Raw genomic sequence first — 20,245 nt, 5'->3', positions numbered from 1 at the left:
TAATTGGCTGCTTATATAGAGAAACATATAAAAGAACCAGGAAAGGCAGCGGTCAGCTTCCCTCTCTGATAAAGCTACAGCGAAACACGCATCGGCGTTTAGCTGTGGTTGTCAAAACTATGCCCGTGTAATTGTACATGCTGCTAGAGTTCTGTTATCAGTCTGTAAACGTTAGCGCATACTAGCGCGCGTTATACTGACCACGAGTGGGGCTGAATACTGTAGTGATGTTTAACGTAATAGTGATGATGTTGAAACACGCTGTCATTTAATACGGCTGCGGGATCTCTCCTATCTGCCATTGTGCATACACTGGGGAACTGACACCAGAGCGCTGTTATCACATCCATCATAGCAGTGAATTCCTTTAGAACATACGCATACTGCTGATAAATCGTGACTGCAATTTGATTACAATTTGTGAACAAGTCTTATATTTGTCAGCAGGAATATGAATATAGTAGCCCCTACAGTCTATAAATAGTTAAGGTGCAGTGCTGTCTTAAAAGAAATTAATGTAGCATTTTTTCAATCCAATATATCACAATATAACTGTTATTGGAACTGCTGTTTATTCATACTGAACGATCAATCAATGTATATGATAAATTGAGTTCCCTCATCTATTAATTTATATTGTATGAGAACGTTTATATTAGAATCAATACAGTTATTGACCACTTAATTGCGTTTATTATAGAAATATATTCAGCATTGTGAATTCAATAATCACACATAGCTGAGTGCGTGTATCAATTGAAAGTTCCAATAAATAACTAGACACATTGTGTCAGTGAGGTGTGAAGTTGAAATATGAGACATTGTATCTCTTTATATCCCACTACTAATTCCCTGGTAGACTGATACATCTTCTTGTATAGAACCTGATATACTTGCACTTAACTATTGGTCTAATAATTTTCTCTATATAAGCAGCCAATTAATGGGACATAGTGATAATCACAGCATTTTTTTGAATATTTTCTCTACTTATCTATACCCATTTTATTTTGCTGAATTTGTTTGTAACTATATGTTTATTAATATTTACTATTAAAGGTTAAGTTTTATAATGATTATATCCATGCAACTATAGATGCATTCCTATGTAAGGAACCCTTCTTCTTTGTTTCTTGATTAATTACGGGTCTGGGAATAGCACCCCATAGTACCATAAAATATGCAATTTAGCTATTTCACTAATATTTATATGGGTTATATTGCATGAATGGATCATTGATATAATTTTCTTTGGTGCGACCTTCCTTTTGTGTTATTGTGGATATCCCCATGCCTACCAGCCTGTCACACATGCCTGCCCCAAAGCATAGCTGCTTGTTAAACATGCCCCTGAACTGCAGCTCATAACACATGCCTCCCCCTACACAGCAGCTTGTTACATATACCCCCCTACACAGCAGCTTGTTACATATACCCCCACTACACAGCAGCTTGTTACATATACCCCCCCTACACAGCAGCTTGTTACATATACCCCCACTACACAGCAGCTTGTTACATATACCCCCCCTACACAGCAGCTTGTTACATATACCCCCCCTACACAGCAGCTTGTTACATATACCCCCACTACACAGCAGCTTGTTACATATACCCCCCCTACACAGCAGCTTGTTACATATACCCCCCCTACACAGCAGCTTGTTACATATACCCCCCCTACACAGCAGCTTGTTACATATACCCCCCCTACACAGCAGCTTGTTACATATACCCCCCCTACACAGCAGCTTGTTACATATACCCCCCCTACACAGCAGCTTGTTACATATACCCCCCCTACACAGCAGCTTGTTACATATACCCCCACTACACAGCAGCTTGTTACATATACCCCCACTACACAGCAGCTTGTTACATATACCCCCCCTACACAGCAGCTTGTTACATATACCCCCCCTACACAGCAGCTTGTTACATATACCCCCCCTACACAGCAGCTTGTTACATATACCCCCACTACACAGCAGCTTGTTACATATACCCCCCCTACACAGCAGCTTGTTACATATACCCCCCCTACACAGCAGCTTGTTACATATACCCCCCCTACACAGCAGCTTGTTACATATACCCCCCTACACAGCAGCTTGTTACATATACCCCCCCTACACAGCAGCTTGTTACATATACCCCCCCTACACAGCAGCTTGTTACATATACCCCCCTACACAGCAGCTTGTTACATATACCCCCCTACACAGCAGCTTGTTACATATACCCCCCCTACACAGCAGCTTGTTACATATACCCTCCCTACACAGCAGTTTGTTACACATACCCACCTACATTTTTACTTTACATTTACACTATTTACTGTGGCCGTTAAACCCCATGCTTGGGCTGCTGAAACTTAAATGCTTAAAATAAACTGACCATAGCATTTTCTATTTATCTTAAAATGAGAGTTTATGTTCCTGCAACCTTACAACATAATTTAATATTGGCATGTTAATTGCAATAAGACTGATACTTGTTGTTATACTAGTGTTTTTGTGTACTAATATATATATCTCCATATATATCCAAGAAGTCCTGCACTCACATCTCAAAGTGTCAACATCGGCGTGCTTGCCAAGATCAATGATCTTAAATATATCATCCAATTTTCCAAAGAAACGGAAGGAAGCACTCGCCAATTAGGTTTAAACAACCAATCTTTTATTAGAACAATGACTATTTATAATCCGCCAAGACAGGCGTCATTTATAATCCGCCACATATAGTGTCGACGTTTCAGTTCAACATGAGAACCTCCCTCAAGACGGGTGTGTAAGACAATGTGATGTACAAAGAAATACATCTGTGAATGCATTCAAAGGATAATTAAGACAATGTCTAACAGGCTCCACTAAAACATAAGGAAACAAAAATAAATATAAGGGAATACTTTTTATACAGATAATATATGATGTCCAACTTTTGTATATATCTAATACTATGGATATATAAAGCATTAGACTTACTGTACAAAGTTGGACATCATATATTATCTGTATAGTGCACCCTGTATTAACAATCAAAATGATAACAATTCGGATAATGGTAATATGAGGATAATGCTGATGACTATCAGTTATCATAATGTAAGGCCAGGGTGGGACTAATGTATGCAGATAAAGATCACTTACAATGGTGATCCAAATTACAACATATCTGTGGCATATTTACACTGATGTATAATACAAATAAAAATAAGCAAAATAATTTAACAATCGGACAGATCATAATAAAGTACCAAGGTAGAAATGGTGTATGCACACAGGTGATACTTGACATAATGAAAGGTTACCTCATCTTAAGGTGCTGAGTAAAATCTCCATACTAGTCGGGCAGTTGTACACGAGTCATGCTGATTATGTGAGAGCAGATCCAAGTAACCATAGGGTTTTAAATACTGGCTGGGTGGGTGTGTCTGCTATGATGTCACTAATTGGGCTACATCTGTGGGAGTCAATCTAATAATGGTAATTGCCATCCAGGTGTTCTCACCATAGAGATAACACTTGTGTATATCTCTAATGATATATATGTATTATGCTGTATATATCCAAAGTATAAGCATGGCTAGTTAGACATCATATATTATCCATATAGTGCACCCTGTATCAACAATCAAAATGATAACAATTGGATGATGGTAATATGAGGATAATGCTGATGACTATCAGCGTTATCATAATGTAAGGCCAGGGTGGAACTAATGTATGCAGATAAATAACCCCATTGTAACAGATATGCAGCATTTACTTATATGATGCGCAGAGTCGCACTGAGATCCCAACCAATGGGCCATGGGTGATTGATGCACACCCAGCAGCGCTAATTGAACAGTCATCCCTCCTGTAGGAAGATACACTATGTTACCTTGATAAAATAGTGCAGCATCACCCTGTAACGTTGGCGGTGCTGTAACATGACTTAAATACAGCTGAATATTTTTGCAAAAGACCTGGAGTGCTGCCTGCTATGACTTTGTACTATTACATTAGGAGGGCACCTAGGCTGCTGTACCAATATCCTAACGGAGTGCGGATCCCAAAGATTGCAATATATATATATATATATATATATATATATATACACACACACACACACACATACTGTAGTCAAATGTTCCAATGGATGTGATCGTGAAACCGCATGGACAGCTTCTTTTTAGTTCTTTGGAAATTGCAGAATAATGGTTTCATACAATAAGAAAAAAAATAAACAATCCATGCTTGAAATATCCGGTGACTCAGTGGGTTGCTAGTCATATCCACGACAATCACTTATGTTGCCACTAGTTTAATTTTCATGCCCTTTCTTTAACCAATCGTCTTGTTATTTCAAGATGGCTTCCAGATGCCCTGCGCTACCTTAGAGGTCTAATCAGCAATATATCTAGGTACTGACAGACACCTGGAATGTAGAAGATTAATGATAGACTAAAGCAGAGCGAAAACAAACAAAAAAAAAACAACTCCACTAGCCACACCACCTCAATTTGTTTGTTTCATGCATATTTTCTAATGTAACAAGTTGCATAATTGGTTGGAAATAGCAATAAATGATAAATTTGTATAAAAACTGAATTCCAGGGTACAAATTATCAGTATACATACATTGCACGATAAGACACTATACCCCTCTGTCTTCTACTTGCTGAAATAAGGCCTTAAGCTGCATACACACAACGATTTTATGAACGATTCTGTCAGATTTTTTTAAAGTGTAATGAACGATTTTTTTGAACTACAAACGAAATTTGCATATTCCCTTAATGAAAATCGTTGAGTTGACAAGTCTGACTGAACTATAAACTACAGACTACAAACGTGAACGCGCATGAACGATAATCGTTCATCGTTTGACTCAGAAAGTGAACAATTTTTTCAAAAGATTATGTTTAAACTATATCGTTTAACGATAATTGTTAAAAAAATCGTGTGTATGCAGCTTTAGACATAATTTACAAATAGTTATTATAGTGCATTAAAGATCTTCTGACACCAATTCCTTGTAGTTTGAGGATGCCAGAAAAAAAAGTGTATCAGACCAATGAGCAAGTATATGCCAGAATAGAATATTATTAAAAAGCATAACTGTAGCCTGGTTATTTATGTTACCTTGATATTCGTTTAAAGCAGTGATTCCCAAGCTGGGTGCCACAAGTTGGTGGTCCAGTACAAAGTCAAATTATTTATGGTCAATATCATGAGCAAAACCAGTGCTGGTGGCTGCCAATCATAAAATGTGGACAAAAGAGGTGCAACCCTGTCCACCACCAAATAACTGAACATAAGAATGACTAATAAGCACAACTTACTCTCAACAAGAAACACTTGGCCTAGGGGTGCAATGTAAAAAAATTCTGATGCTTTAGGGCACTGTGAAAGTTTAGGAACTACTGGTTTAAAAGTGTTGTGTGTAAATGTTTGTTCTACTTTAACGTATAAAAAACAATTGTGATTTTTAACCACTTAACTGACAAAAATTTTTTTTCAAAAAAGTGCTCAGAAATTATCGTTTTTTTAAATAACTGAATAAGGTCAAGAACATCTTTCTAAAACTTATCCAACACTATTTGCTAAAAAAAAAAAAAAATGTAAACACCGTATACCATATAAATAGCAATTCTTATGGTATACTGCACAGGTTCTCAAACTCGGTCCTAAGGACCCAAAACAGTGCATGTTTTTCAGGTCTCACTTAATCGCTAGTGAAATAGTTAGCTGCACCTGTGTATCTTTTAAAATGTGTCAGTGAGTAATGAATACACCTGTGCACCTGCTGGGTGACCTGGAAAAAGTGAACTGTGTGGGGTCCTGAGGTCAGAGTTTGAGAACCACTGGTATACTGTAATGATGGCCATTGACAGCTGTACCATCGATGGCCGATGGGTTCAACCATCAATAGAATCCATTGATTAGTTTGAAGCTGCAGCCACCGAGGTTTCCTTAACATCGGTTGAGGGGCTGCCATCGTTGGTGTAGCAACGGTGCCCCTCAGCAGCGGCAAAACCACATGTCATAGACTTTCAATGGTTTGCATTAAAAATAATCAATTATTTATGGCCGATGACTAATAGTTTTACCATCTATGTACGAGGAGACAATTTTTTCCCCCCTAGATGGCACTTAGCCCCACCCCCATCCTTTTTTTGATTGGCCCGCGGCTTCCATTCTCTACCGCAGCGGTGACCATCAAGGGATACAAACCATCGAGGGTTCACCATAGTTTGTGTCCCATCCTTGGTAACCACCGATGGACCCCCCTCCGATGGCCATCCCTAGCATGGTGTGTGTATAATATAATACACATACATACATATATATATATACACACATACATACATACATACACACACACACGAGAGATAGATATATATAAAATATATATTTCATTATACACACTGCCCGATCACTGTGGCCAGCAGTGATCAAGCACATGGTGGGCAGAGGCAGTGCTTCGGCTTCTAGTACAGATTCAGCTGCACAGAAGCTGGTGTTCCCGGCGGAGCTCCTGGCTGGACACAACAGCAGCCATGGCCAGCTTCAAGGAGCCACGGTTGCTGCTTTATGGAAAGCATGCCGGGAGAGAAGGTGTTGCATCAGGAGCCGTGGCTGCAGCTTCCATAGAGGACACTGATTAGCTTCCTGCAGCCACCTAGTAAGCGTATGACTGGTTGCATCAGATGCGACCATGTCAGGGAAAGCCCAGTCTGGTGTGGTCGCATCTGATGCAACCATGCCATGCACGTGGTTAATGTCTGGCGTTTAATGTAATATTCCATGAAGAGGAGTAAATTGTTTGGTAGAGCCCTCAAAGTTATTCTGCAACCACACCCTATTGTTTGGACCCTCCATAACATTATAAATGGTTTTGGAGAGAATAAGGGATTGAGATATTAGAACAAACCAGCAGATATGATTAGTAAGGTTGTAAACTTAAAAATACAGAAATCAGTGTAATTTGTTTTATTTTAGTTGTTTTTCTGCAAAATATCAAAACATAACAATATAATTATTTAAAAAGAAAAAAAACGAAGGTTGCTTGTCAGTTTAATAATAAAATAAAATACAATTTACTGCAATTTTTCATAATCCACAAAGGAAGAAAAAAAAAAGGTTAAATTTAGTTTTATAGTGCTAGACCAAATATAATGAAGTGTGTACTACTAAACATGATTTCAAGAGTTGAAAAAATACTCATAGAAGGCTGATTTGAGCCACATTTCCTGTAATTACATATAGTATTAGTACATAGGATGGCAAACAATAAAAAAATTAAATATTAAGCACACACACAACCTCAAAGTTCTTCTTTTGTCTTCGACTTTGTAACATGTTCATCAATAAACTTTGAAAATCCCTCTAAATCCCGGTCACTACCTTCAAATTTAATTGGATTGTGTTTATTGTTCATTGGTGCAAAATAAATTGTAGGAAATCCTTCTACTTTATATTTGTCACTGGGTAGGTCATTGGCAGTAGCATCCATTTTGGCTATAACAACATTTTGCACCGATCTGTACTTTTTACCCAAGTCATTGTAAATTGGTTCAAGTGATTTGCAGTGGCCACACCAGGGTGCATAAAACTCTATGAGTACATCTGATTTTGCATCCATTACAATGTCTTCAAATGTTTTTCCAACCACTATTTTCACAGGGCCTTTATTGTTCTTCGGTACGGGTTGTGATTTCAACACTGGCGTGAGTTTTCCTGAGCAGAAAAAAACAAAACATAATACTAAAGTTAATAGCATGCCAAATGACTAAAGAAATTATTGCAAAAAAAAAATAAAAAATAAAAAATCTAATGGTGGAATACACAAAAAATAACCCCCCATAAAAACATCCATTAAGAAAAAAAAGTTATATTTATACAATTATACCCAGAGGTATACTAGAGAAAAGAGAAAAGGCTCCTCCATCACTCTTGTATAAACAAACTCGCATTTGCAATCCTAATTGGATTGAATGTTCGTAATCATTCTAGCTATTGTCCGAGTATAGTGATGGAGGAGCATTTTCTTAGACAATAGCTAGAATGATTACGAATATTCAATCCAATTAGGATTACAAATCAGAGTTTGTTTATTGAAACGATCACACACAAACTTCACACTAATGCTAGTACCAGAGAAACACAATCCAATTAGAAATGGTAATTTCTGCTACTCAAGGCAAGGGTGTGAGAAGTTTGTACAGAAAGTGAACTGGGAGAAGACAAAAAAAAAAAAAAAAAAAGTGGGGAAACCATCCTGGTCCCCCAAGATTTGGCAAATGAGATAGCAGAACCATGTAGAAGGCTGTTAGTGGCCATAAATTAAATTCTGGAGGTTCTTAAAAGGTGTCAAATAACTTTTTTGCACTTTTTAATAATGGTTGAAAAATGATAGGAAGCAAGTATTTTTCCATCAAATTAAAGCCTTACTAGCATTTTGGGGTACATGAAAATGCTTGTACAGTGATTTTGCAATATTTTTAAAAAAGTCTGTAAAAAAGAACAAACAGTTCTCTCATGTGCAAGTTCAAAAACCACTCTCCCATCAATACAACACCCCCAAATAACTGTCCGACATCATTTACATATCTAAATATCTGTCCTACATCATTTACACCTCCACATACATGTCCCACTTCATTTAATCCTTGAGTTTTTTAGGGAAATTCACCAATTCACCTGAAAACGGACATGTCTTTATGAGGCCAAATTATGCTAGTTAACCCCCTCCAAGTACATGATTATTCATTTTGAGGGTTGTAGCAGGGGTTCTGCACTGTGTCCCAGCATTTTTACCTTAAAATAAAGATTTTCCTTACCTTTTCACCTGCTCAGGGGGGTGTGCACAAAAAAATGCAATGCGAATTGGATTGCAACTGAAATTCAGCGAGTTTGCCGCAGAACCCAACTCGCACCTAAATGGTGTCCGTTTCTGCGACGTAATTTTTGCCGGTTTCAACTTATTCCCGTATTCAATTGTAGCATCTTTTCGCCAATGCGAAAAGGCAATGCAATAGGCAAAAAAGTTTCGCCTATGAATACCCAGCGGAAAAAAGTGCAAAATTGGGATTTGGGGGTAAAAGTAAAAAAAAAAAAAAAAACCCACCCACCCCCCATGGGACAACTTCCCTAAAGGATAACTGCATCAAATTTTTTTAAAAAAGGACTTCTGGACATCCCAAAAAAGTACTTTCGTTTTGGGAGCGAAAAAAACAAAGTTGGGGTACAAAGTTAAACACTAGCGAAATAAGCTCCAGGGGGGTCCCCAAGTATGCCCCAGTTTTTTTTGATTGCAGGTGGTGGATTTTTCACATTTCTTAAAACTTCAGATTTGCTACTTTAAAATATGCTAGTACCCATTTTCATGTACCCCAAATTTGATGGGACTAGTTATTTTCACACACAAAATAACTCCGAAATGCTATTCTTCACCACTTTTTAAAAGACGCAAAATAACACCTATTGAGACCATTTATAGTGGCAAAATACCTTCTGCAAGGCTATTCGGGGGTACCCATAGTGATCCCTCTTGTCAGTGCATCTTTTGCAGTGTGTCAGACAGAATTCCCCAAAACTGACAGAACTTTGCAGATTTCAGTTTCGCTGGGTCCCGTTTTTGCAGATTTGGAATTGAATGCGGGGACGCGCGGGAAAAGCTTTCGCCGGCAAAACCTCCAATGACGGCAAAAAGTCCGGCAATGGGCTTTTCGCTTCTAATTGAATACGGCCATAAGTCTCTAATTTACATTACACAATGCTTTAGATACAAAATAAAACGCATACACATTTTAATATTTAAATTCACCAGTCTGTACCACTAAAGCTGTTAAGACTTGAGGCCTGATTCAGCTTTGGGAATAGAGTAAGATATAGCAAGTAAGTGCGCATCTTGGTAAAATCACGTTGCACTGCAGGTGGGACATATTTAAAATGTGCAGATAGCTTTAGATTTGGGAGGGAAGTTTCTAAACTGAAATCTAACTTGCAGTGTAAAAATAAAGCTGTGCAGTATTTGTGGGCTACATGCAAAAGCAGACCGTATTTACACCACATGCAAAAAAAATGTATGTATTTGCAGCATGGTTTATCCAGGTTCACAGTTACTTACTGTATCTTACTCTGGGCCTGATTCAGAGTTGGGAATAGAGAGAGATGGCACTTAACTGTGTACCAGGTTTCTATGCAGTTCCCCTGCCTTTGCATTTAAATATAAAATAAATTATATGTAATATAAGCTAAACATTGTAACAATATAATTATTATAAGAAATAATATTTACGCACACTTTAATTTTATTTGCATTTCATAGTGCAACCTAAGTTTTAATTGCATATACTACGTGATCTTGACAGTCGCTCAAGATTTAAAATTTTAAGTTGCTTAAAATGAAAAAAGTACTTCAAAAAGGCCATATGGAAAATGTGTGTATATTTGAGGACTGCATAGTGTAGAGTTGTATTAGTTAGAGCTATGATCTGACTATAAGCACTTGCACAATGATAGTTTAAGGAGATGATATTTACAGTGGCTTAACGTGTCTCTTCTATGCAAATTCCAAATAAATTTAGAGGCAAGACAAAAAATAATTAATAATAATAAAAAAAAAAAAATAGTACTCCTCACCTCACATAAGGGACCTAGGCCCTGATTCAGAGCCTGACGCTCTGACAGAGCGCTCGGTCTGAATCAGGGCCGGTCTTTTTTATTTAGAACGGCCTCCTGGCCGCTCGCATAGCTGTGGATGACCACCCACAGCTATAGCGAGTGGCCAGGAAGATGGTTGTGATGGTCAAGACCATCACGACCATCGGGCTTGTGACGAGACCCTTGTGGTAGGGTCTCGTCACATGGGAACACCTCCGTTTGGGCAGCCACTCCCCCAGCCCACCCACCAAAGGGGGCGTGCTGTCACTCAACATCGACAGCACGCCTCCTTTGGTACGAGACCCGGAGCAACGGATTGTCCGTCGGTATCCGGGTCTCGCGCATGCGCACGACGGAGCCGGCTCAGTCGTGTGCATGCGCTCTGGGCCACCATCGACACGGTTGTGAGCACTCAGCGCTTGCGACCGGGTCTCAATCAGGCCCCCTAGTTCCCAAACCCTGAAGCTCTAGAGTTATAGAATGCATCAATTTTAAATGCCAATCACATTACTGAAAACAAAAATGTGGGATTTGCAAATGTATAAAAGAGCTATAAATGGAACAAAAAAAAAACACAAAAGAAAACCTGCATTTAAGACACTAACATTTTGAAAATATATCCTGTTCACATTGAACCACTTTCAGACCATTTACGTAGTTTCACTAGGTCTTCAAAAAGGCATATTGAGGACCACTGCTGTAATTTTCTTGAAGATTTCATACCAGTAGCCGCAAATAATGCTACCTGTAAAAATTCCATAGCCATCCATACAAACAGAACAGAGGTTTGTAGATCCTAATGGTGCATACACACTGTCAGATATGTCAGATGAACGATTTTTGACTATTAAAATGAATGGAAATCGTCCATAACTGACTGCAAACACATCAGATGTCATATCATTATCTGACAAACGGGAACGCATTGTTCATCATTGCACACGTCAGATTTTCCTTCAGATATGAATGATTTTTTAAATTGTTATCGTTCAGATCGGAAGAAAAATCTGACCGTGTGTATGCACCATTTGATGTATGTCACTACTCTTCAGTCAGACTGATTTTGAGGAAAATTGGAGATTCTCTTAAACACACATTATGGTACGACCATTGAATGTCTGATGATCCTCCAATAATAGTGGACTATTAAATGCAGGTTTCTATTAACTGTGACAGCTTCACCTCATCCGTGAAGGGGTGTATACTGCTCCTATTTTGTCAGGTTGTCCTACTTTATAGTACCGATTGGATTATACATGTGCTTGTACAAAAAAAAAAAATAATTATATTGGTTTTTGTTACACCTTTGGTCAGGATGTATCAAGCATTGCATTTTAAATGTGATGCATCCTGCTACTTACAGCATGCATAGCAGGGTTTATTAATACCGTATGGATGTATATTTTCGATTAAAACAGCAAAAGGACAACTTTCGATAAGAGCCTTCTCTTACTGTGCGTGGCCATCAACAAAGAACGCCTTCTGCGCATGCGCTGCCACCAGCCAGCATACGTGTAAGCTGAGCTGTACATTGGGAGGGATCCTATTGGATACCTCTCAGGGAATTATGCGAAAAAAAGCCCACAGGCTTCTATTAGGAAACACCTACAGATGGCGTTGCTATCGGGTGCAATCTCCTTAAAGTTTTGCTTTCCGGAGCTCGATCCATATGGGAATTTGGTCAAACCTCTGTGAAGTGGGGAAGGGGAGGAGGGGTGCATACTGCTACTGTTTTGCTTCCGGATATTTGACCTCATTTTAGTACATCCTGCCCTTTATATGCAACGGGATAAGGTGACGAGACTGCCAAAACGTGGGAGATTCCCCCGTTAACACACTGTCATTTTTCATGTGTCAATGTACAGGTTACATTATTAATAGTATAAAAAATTCCTTGTACTCCTTTATCATTGTCATATGCCTGGGGTAGATGTACTCATTAAGAACCTTGCCAACTGCAAATTTAATCATCTTATATGTGACAAAATATATAGTCAAATTCCCCTCAGACAGGCAACTAAGCCAGTATAAGGTACTTGCATTTCTTCTTCAGAGTCCATAGGGATCCACAGGGATACCATGGGGGTAATGTGGTTGGAGAGATCCAGGCACCAAACAGTGAAAGCTTTCAGCTCCCAGGATGCCTCGGGTCCTCCACCATATATACCCCGCCCACAGTCACAGGCCTTCAGTTCTTTTGGTGAGGCAGGATTCAGACGCACCTTTGTAACTGGGGACTGCTCAGACAGTCCTAAGCTTTTATTTAAAATTTTCTCTGATTTTGGGTTGGCAGTACTGAGTGTCTAAATTAAGACGTATGTACTGCAATTCAGTCTACCTCCGCCGGGCCGCAACACCAGTCACAGGGCTGGTGATTTCGGCGGGTTACAGCTGAGCATGCTAGCAGCGATGTTGGGACCAGGATCGCAACCGGATGCACGGAGATGTCAGGTAAGGAGATACCTCATTTACGGGGAATCGCGCACGGCAGTCATTGCTTCCGGAGACGCACCGGAAGACGCGGGAGTCAGGTTCCAGAGCGTCTGCGTCCTCACTAGACCACCGAGGCCTTATCGTCAGATGCCGGGGATAAGCAGAAGAAACTTCTGCTGCCATAAGGCCAGCATACCCAGCCAGTTGATGCAGCTTAGGGGAGGTAAGCGCTGCCACAGCAGCTCCTCCCCGATGCAGATGAATCAAAGTTTTCTGCACATCTGGGTTGCTCCGCCTACCCTCCTCGTGTATATGAGACGCTCACAGACCACTATTGGTGCGCTGCTGTAACTGTTGGTCTCAGGAGGGTTTGGGTCAGTCTCCCTATATAACTCTCCCTTGGATCAGTGCCCTATATCCTACCATTCGTGTTTGGGTGGTTGATTCAGTCCCTATTGCAGTTATATTACATATGCATTGTATGTGACTGTTTGCTAGCTGCTGTCTTTTATTTCTGTCAATTATAAATATCCATGTTTTTTCTCTACAACCCTCTGTGGTGTTTTTATTCTGGGTACTTCACATTTACTAGTATTTGTGAAGGCTGTCACAAAGTATTACATTTGTTGCCTTTTAATTTTGAAAATGTCAAAAAGGTAAAAGGGAAACTGGGGTTGGAGGCCCCTGTGTTGGTTTCATGTAAATCCTGTCTGGCCAGCTAGTCCCCTGAGGATATTATAAAAGGATGGTTTGTGTGTTGTCTTTTATAAAGAGCCACCTCACCAGTCCACTTTACCTGCCTCTGTACAAGAGCCATCTTGGGTGTCCTACTTGTCTCAGGTAATGAAGCAGTTTGTAGATCATATGTCTACTCCCATGCTGCCTCCTTGTATGGGGTGTCCACAGCATGCCACCTGCTCTACATCCTTCCTGGAGGGATGTTTATGGCCATTCTAGTGAGAGTATGGCACAGTCGACTGTTGAAAGCAGACCGGTAGTTACTAAGGCACTTAAACGCAAGTTGGTATCTTTTTATCAGTCTGTCCAGCATATGAAACTTTTTTTTTTGCGAATAAAGATTAACATTGTTGTATCCTTTCCAAGCTTCTGAATGTACTAAGTGGGAGGTTCCTCCTACTGTGGATGCTCACATGACACTGTCAGAAATGCTAGGTTGCCTATTCAGTCAGCATCTTCTCTTAAAGTTTCTACAGATAGGAAAGTTTAAATATGTCTTAAGGCAATATTTTCAACATCAGGAGCGGTTACTAGTCCAGCTATGGCTGGAGCCTGGGTAGCCAAAGCTGTTGAAGAATGGACGGGGGCATTGGAAGACTCTCTACCAGATACTACCAGAGAACAGATGATGTATATCTCCCATATACAGGAAGCGGACTCGTATTTGGGAGAAGCTGCAATAGATGCTGGAATTTTAGCTTCTAAAAGCATCAGCAGAGGCGCACAGGGTCCTTTGGTCAAGATCCTGGAAAGCGGAAACAGGAACAAAGGCGGCTCTGGAATACTTACCTTTCTATGGAAATATACTTTTTGGAGTAGAGTTAGATAATAGTGACTGCAGGTCTGCCATCTACGGTTACAATAAAATCTAGGCAGTTTTTTTTTCCCCCTTTCGACCTAAGGGACGAGCAAAGGAACAGTCTTACTCCAAGCTGTCTAGTTTTCGCAGGACATCCAGGTGACAAACTAAAGTCTGGGCCGGCCAGATGTCCAGCTTCAAAGCCAGACGACAAACCCTCGGCCTCATGGGGCGGGCATCCTTCAGTTTGCAGATTACTGGCAAACAAAAACAAATGCCTGGGTCTGAGAAGTGGTCTCTCAGGGGTATGCCCTCACTTTGCGGAGGCATCCTCCCCAAAAGTTTTTTTGCACAGATCCTCCATCAGGTGCAGTCAAAGCCTTGGCCCTTCAGGGGGGAATTCACTCCCTGCTGCAGGCAGGGGTAATAATCCGGGATCCTATGTTGCAACAAGGAAAGGGTTATTATTTTGGTTAAGAAACCGAATGGGTCTCATCGCCTTATTCTAAATCTAAAAATCCTCAACAGGTTTATCCATGCACCCAAGTTCAGTATGGAAAATCTCTGGTCAATTATTTTGGCAATGGAGGCGGGAGATTTTATGGATTCCCTGGACATTCAGGATGTGTATCTGCATGTTCTTATTACGCCATCCCACCAACAATTTCTACGGTTTGCTGCCCTACAACATTACCAATTTCAGGCACTGCCCTTTGGCCTATCAACGGCCCCCCGAGTATTTACCAAGACAATGGCAGTCATGATGGCCTATCTCAGGCATCAGGGTATCAGAATACTACCATATCTGGATGACCTTCTGATATTGGCACAAACTCCAGTTGTTTTACAACACCATCTTCAACTGACCATAGCCAGCCTACAAAAGCATGGCTGAATCATCAATTGGAAGAACTCCTCTCTTTCTCCAACACAGCAGATGGTACATATGGGAGCACTGGATTATCAGACAAAAAGGCTTTTTCTACCAAAGGACAAGATTGCGGACCTATCATTGAGAGTACGCAAACTGCTACGCTAGAGAAGAGTATCCATTCTATCAGCGATGCAGGTCCTGGGATCAATGGTATCTACCTTCGACATGGTGGGGTATGCTCAGTTTCATTCCAGGCCTCTGCAAAAAATGGATTATCTCCAGGTGGAACGGACAGCATCATCTAATAAGGTCCCAGTGAATCCATCTCACTCCATAGGTTAGTCTCTCCCTCCTGTAGTGGCTGAAAAAGGATCTGGACAAAGGTCATCCATTCTGGATTCCAAATTGGATGCTTCTCACTACAGACGCCAGTCTTGGCGGATGGGGGGCAGTGACAGGTCATCACACCTTTCAGGGAAGATAGACAAAATCAGGAAATCATCTGCCAATAAACATTCTGGAGCTGCAAGCAGTATACAAAGCACTTATGGCACAGGACCTGCTCCAGGGCAGGCCGGTCCAGATCCAGTCCGACAAGGCAACTATAGTGGCCTCTCTCAATCATCAGGAAGGCACGCAAAGTCATGCAGCTATGAAGTAAGAGACAAATTTCTCATTTGGGCAGAACGTCATCTTCCGGCCATCTCGGCAATATTCATACTGGGAGTCATCAATTGGGAAGCAGACTTCCCAAGTAGTCATCAGGACATACACGCCGGAGAGTGGTCTCTCCACCCGGGAGTGTTTCAGCTCTTGGTGAACAAATTGGGTCAACCAGACATAGACCTCATGGCATCACATCACAACCACAAGGTCCCAGGCACCGGTCCAGGACCAGAGACCCATCAGCAGCATTCATGGACGCACTAGCAGTAAGATGGGACTTCAAGCTGGTGCATCTCTTTCCTCCAATTTCCCTTCTCCCAAGAGTCCTGAGGAAATTCAAGCAGGAAGGTGGAACAGTAATACTAGTGGCTCCGGCTTGGCCCAGACATCACTGGTTCACAGACATATGTATTCTCTTCCTCTATGTCAGGATTTGTTAATGCAGGGTCCCTGCCAGCATCCGGACTTGCCTTGTCTGGCTTTGACAGCATGGCTCTTGAATCCTCCATCTTAAGAGCCAAAGGTTTCTCTAGCTCTGTAATTCAAACTATGTTTAGGGCACGAAAGCCTGCCTCTGCCCTCATCTATTATAGGTTTTGGCATTCTTTTGGTCAATGGAGTTACCACAGAAAGTATGACCCTAAGGTGTTTAGGGTTTCCCAGATACTGGCTTTTCTCCAGGCTGGTTTAGACCTTGGTCTCCACTTGGCCACTTTGACAATGCAGAAGCCTGCACTCAGTCTGGTTTCAGAGAAAGATTGCTTCATTACCAGATGTTAGAATTTTTTTTTTCCAGGGAGTCCTGCAAGTTGAGCCTTTTTTTGTCTCACCGGAAGAACTGTCTTTGGTTGCTAAAGGGCTACAAGCTTCCTCATTTAAATCGATGAACTCTGTAGACTTCAAATGGTTGACAGCGAAGTCACTTTTTCTCCCCACTATCTCTTCTGCATGCAGTGTCTCTGATTTGGCAGCACTCTTGTTTCTACCCATTTTTTATTTTTCACCAGGATAGAACTGTTCTTCGTACAAGGGAAGGTTAGCTTCCTAAGGTAGTGACCAGTTTTCATGTAAAATTAAGAAATAGTAGTTCCAGCTTTTCAGGCTCCAGACCTTTCTGTAGGTGAAGCCTCCCTGGATGTAGTTTGTGGTCTCCATATCTATGTGGAGCATACAAACACTGTTAGAAAATCAGATGCTCTTTTTGTATTATATGGTTTTCACAAGCGAGGACAGCTAGCTAACAAGCAGACCCTAGTTTGATGGTTACATATGATTGTCTCTCAGGTGTACACAGGCTTATCTCCTTTTCCCAACACAGTGACAGCACATTCTCCTCGGTCTGTAGGGCCATCATTGGCATTTACTCGTGGTACCTCTGCTGAACAATTGTGCAAGGCAGCCATGTGGTCTTCTGTCCATACTTTTCTTATTTTCTACACCTGTGATACTTTTGCCCCTCCGGATGCTTCCTTTGGGTGATGAGTTATCCTTTCTGCTCAGGAGCATCCCCACCCTTAAGGGAACTGCTTTAGGACATCCCCATGGTAACCCTGTGGATCCCTATGGACCCTGAAGAAAAAAAAAATAAGCATTATGGTAGACTTACCATTGATAACTTTCTTCGAGGTCCATAGGGTCCACAGGGCACCCACTCTGACGCACCTGGTTGCATTGGGTACATTTGTTTTTCTTTCAGTCATGGATTCCCTCATCTTGTGTGAGTGTTTCTGGTGTATGATTGTTCTTCCTTCTCCTGCCTTGAGGCTTGTTTACAAGACTGAAGGCCTGTGGCTGGGGTATATATGGAGGAGGACCAGAGGCATCCTGGGAGCTGAAAGCTTTAAATGTTTGGTGCCTGGATCTCTCCAACCACATTACCCCCATGGTATCCCTGTGGACCTCGAAGAAAAAGAGTTATCAATGGTAAGTCTACCATAATTCTTCTTCTGTGTTACGCAGCAAACCTGCCACCTTCAAAAAGGCCATGAATAACGGTCAAGGCCTCATAGGACCTATGCTACTCCATATTTGTACGACATTGTAATATATTTCTGGTTTGGTAGTCTCATCAGCCCAAGGTGGAGACAGTGTTAAGACCCGCAGTGTTGACCACAAACCCAGGTACAGTATTGTATACCATGAGTGAATATGCTCTCTGCTATTGAAGAAACTTTGGTGATATACAGTACCTTGCATAAGTATTAATCCCCTTGGCTTTTTACTTTTTTTGTTACATTACAAAATGTAATGTATTTATTTTTTTAATCTGAATTTTATGTGACGGATCTGCACAAAATAGTCTAATTTGGTGAAGTGAAATTAGAAAAATATAAATAAAAAATAATCTTTATAAAATTCTGAAAAGTGGCATGTGCATATGTAATCACCCCCTTTGCTATGAAGCCCCTCAAAAGTTTTTGTGCAACCCATTACCTTCAGAAGTCATGTAATTTGCGAAATAAAGTCCACCTGTGTGAAATCTAAGTGTCACATGATCTGTCAGTATAAACACACCTTTTCTGAAAGGCCCCAGAGGCTGCAACACCACTAAGCAAGAGGCATCACACCATGAAGACCAAGGAGCTCTCCAAACAAGTCAGGGACAAAGTTATTGAGAAGTACAATTCTGGGTTGGGTTATAAAAAAATATCCAAATCTTTGATGATCCCCCAGAGCACCATCAAATCCATCATCATCAAATGTAAATACCAACAAAACCCACAGACCGGGCAAGAAGGGCATTAATCAGAGAGGCAGCACAGAGACTAAAAGGTAACCTTGAAGGAGCTGCAGAGTTCCACCGCAGAGACTGGTGTATCTTTGCATGTGACCACAATAAGCCCTACACTCCATAGAGCTGGGCTTTATGGAAGAGTGACCAGAAAAAAGCTATTACGTAGTGACAAAAATAAGACACGATTTGAGTTTGCCAAAAGGCATGTGGGCGACTCCCCAAATGTATGGAGGAAGGTGCTCTGGTCAGATGAGACTAAAATTGATATTTTCGGCCACCAAGGAAAATGCTATGTCTGGCGCAAAACCAACACTTCCCAGCACCGCGAAAACACCATCCCAGTGAAACCTGGTGGTGGCAGCATCATGCTGTGGGGATGTTTTTCAGCAGCAGGGACTGGGAAACTGATTCGAGGGAAAGTTGGATGTGCTAAATATAGGGATATTCTTGAGCAAAACCTCTTTCAATCTGCCTGTGATTTGAGACTGGGATGGAGGTTCACCTTCCAGCATACTGCTAAAGCAACACGAGTGGCTTAAGGGGAAGCATTTAAATGTGTTGGAATGGCCTAGTCAAAGCCCAGATCTCAATCCAATTGAGAATCTGTGGTCAGACTTGAAGATTGCTGTTCACAAGCGGAAACCATCCAACATGAAGGAGCTGGAGCAGTTTTGCCTTGAGGAAAGGGTAAAAATCCCATGGGCAAGATGTGGCAAGCTCATAGAGACTTATCCAAAGTGACTTGTAGCTGTAATTGCCGCAAAAGATGGCTCGACAAAGTACTGACTTTAGAGGGGTGAATAGCTATACACGCTGAAGTTTACTGTTATGTTGTCCTAAATGTTGTTTGATTCACAATAATAAAAAAAAAAAACACAACTTCACAGTTGTAGGCATGTTCTGTGAATGAAATTATGCACACTTTCAAACAATTAATTTTAATTCCAGGTTGTGAGGCAACAAAACATGAAAAATGCAAAGGAGGGAGAATAGTTTTACAAGGCACTGTACCTCTTACTAAAATATACTACTTCAGTGGTTCTCAAACACGGTCCTCAAGATGCCCAACAGTCCAGGTTTTAAAGATGCCATGTTTAAGCACAGACTAATAAGTACCTCAGTCGGTTTGAGCAGAATCTGTGCACAAGCATGGCTATCTTTAAAACCTGGACTGTTAGGGTACCTTAAGAACAGAGTTTGAGAACCACCTTACATATACATACATAGGTACATATAGATCTACATACACACAATTATATATACACAGCATTGAAAAAAAACAGATAAGTGGAAAAAGTAGATGACAGCATGAAAGTAAAAAAAAATATTTGTTATTTTTTGGT

At 40.8% G+C, this 20,245-nt stretch overlaps 1 protein-coding gene across 1 annotated transcript in view; it reads right to left on the bottom strand.

Annotated features, from left to right (window-relative positions):
* Positions 1-6,968: 6,968 nt before the first annotated feature.
* Positions 6,969-20,245, bottom strand: part of PDIA4 (protein disulfide isomerase family A member 4) — a 124,699-nt gene continuing 111,422 nt past the window's right edge. Inside the window, exon 10 of the mRNA XM_088445726.1 lies at positions 6,969-7,730. Within this exon, the coding sequence (XP_088301852.1) occupies positions 7,318-7,730 (413 nt within the window). The 3' untranslated portion in view covers positions 6,969-7,317. The remainder of the gene's footprint in view (positions 7,731-20,245) is intronic.

Source organism: Taudactylus pleione, unplaced genomic scaffold (assembly GCF_031769625.1).
Source record: "Taudactylus pleione unplaced genomic scaffold, aTauple2 ptg000386l, whole genome shotgun sequence".
In the NCBI taxonomy this organism is placed as follows: Eukaryota; Metazoa; Chordata; class Amphibia; order Anura; family Myobatrachidae; genus Taudactylus; species Taudactylus pleione.
The sequence above is the reverse complement of the archived record's forward strand: the minus strand, read 5'-3'. Positions and strand labels throughout refer to the sequence as shown.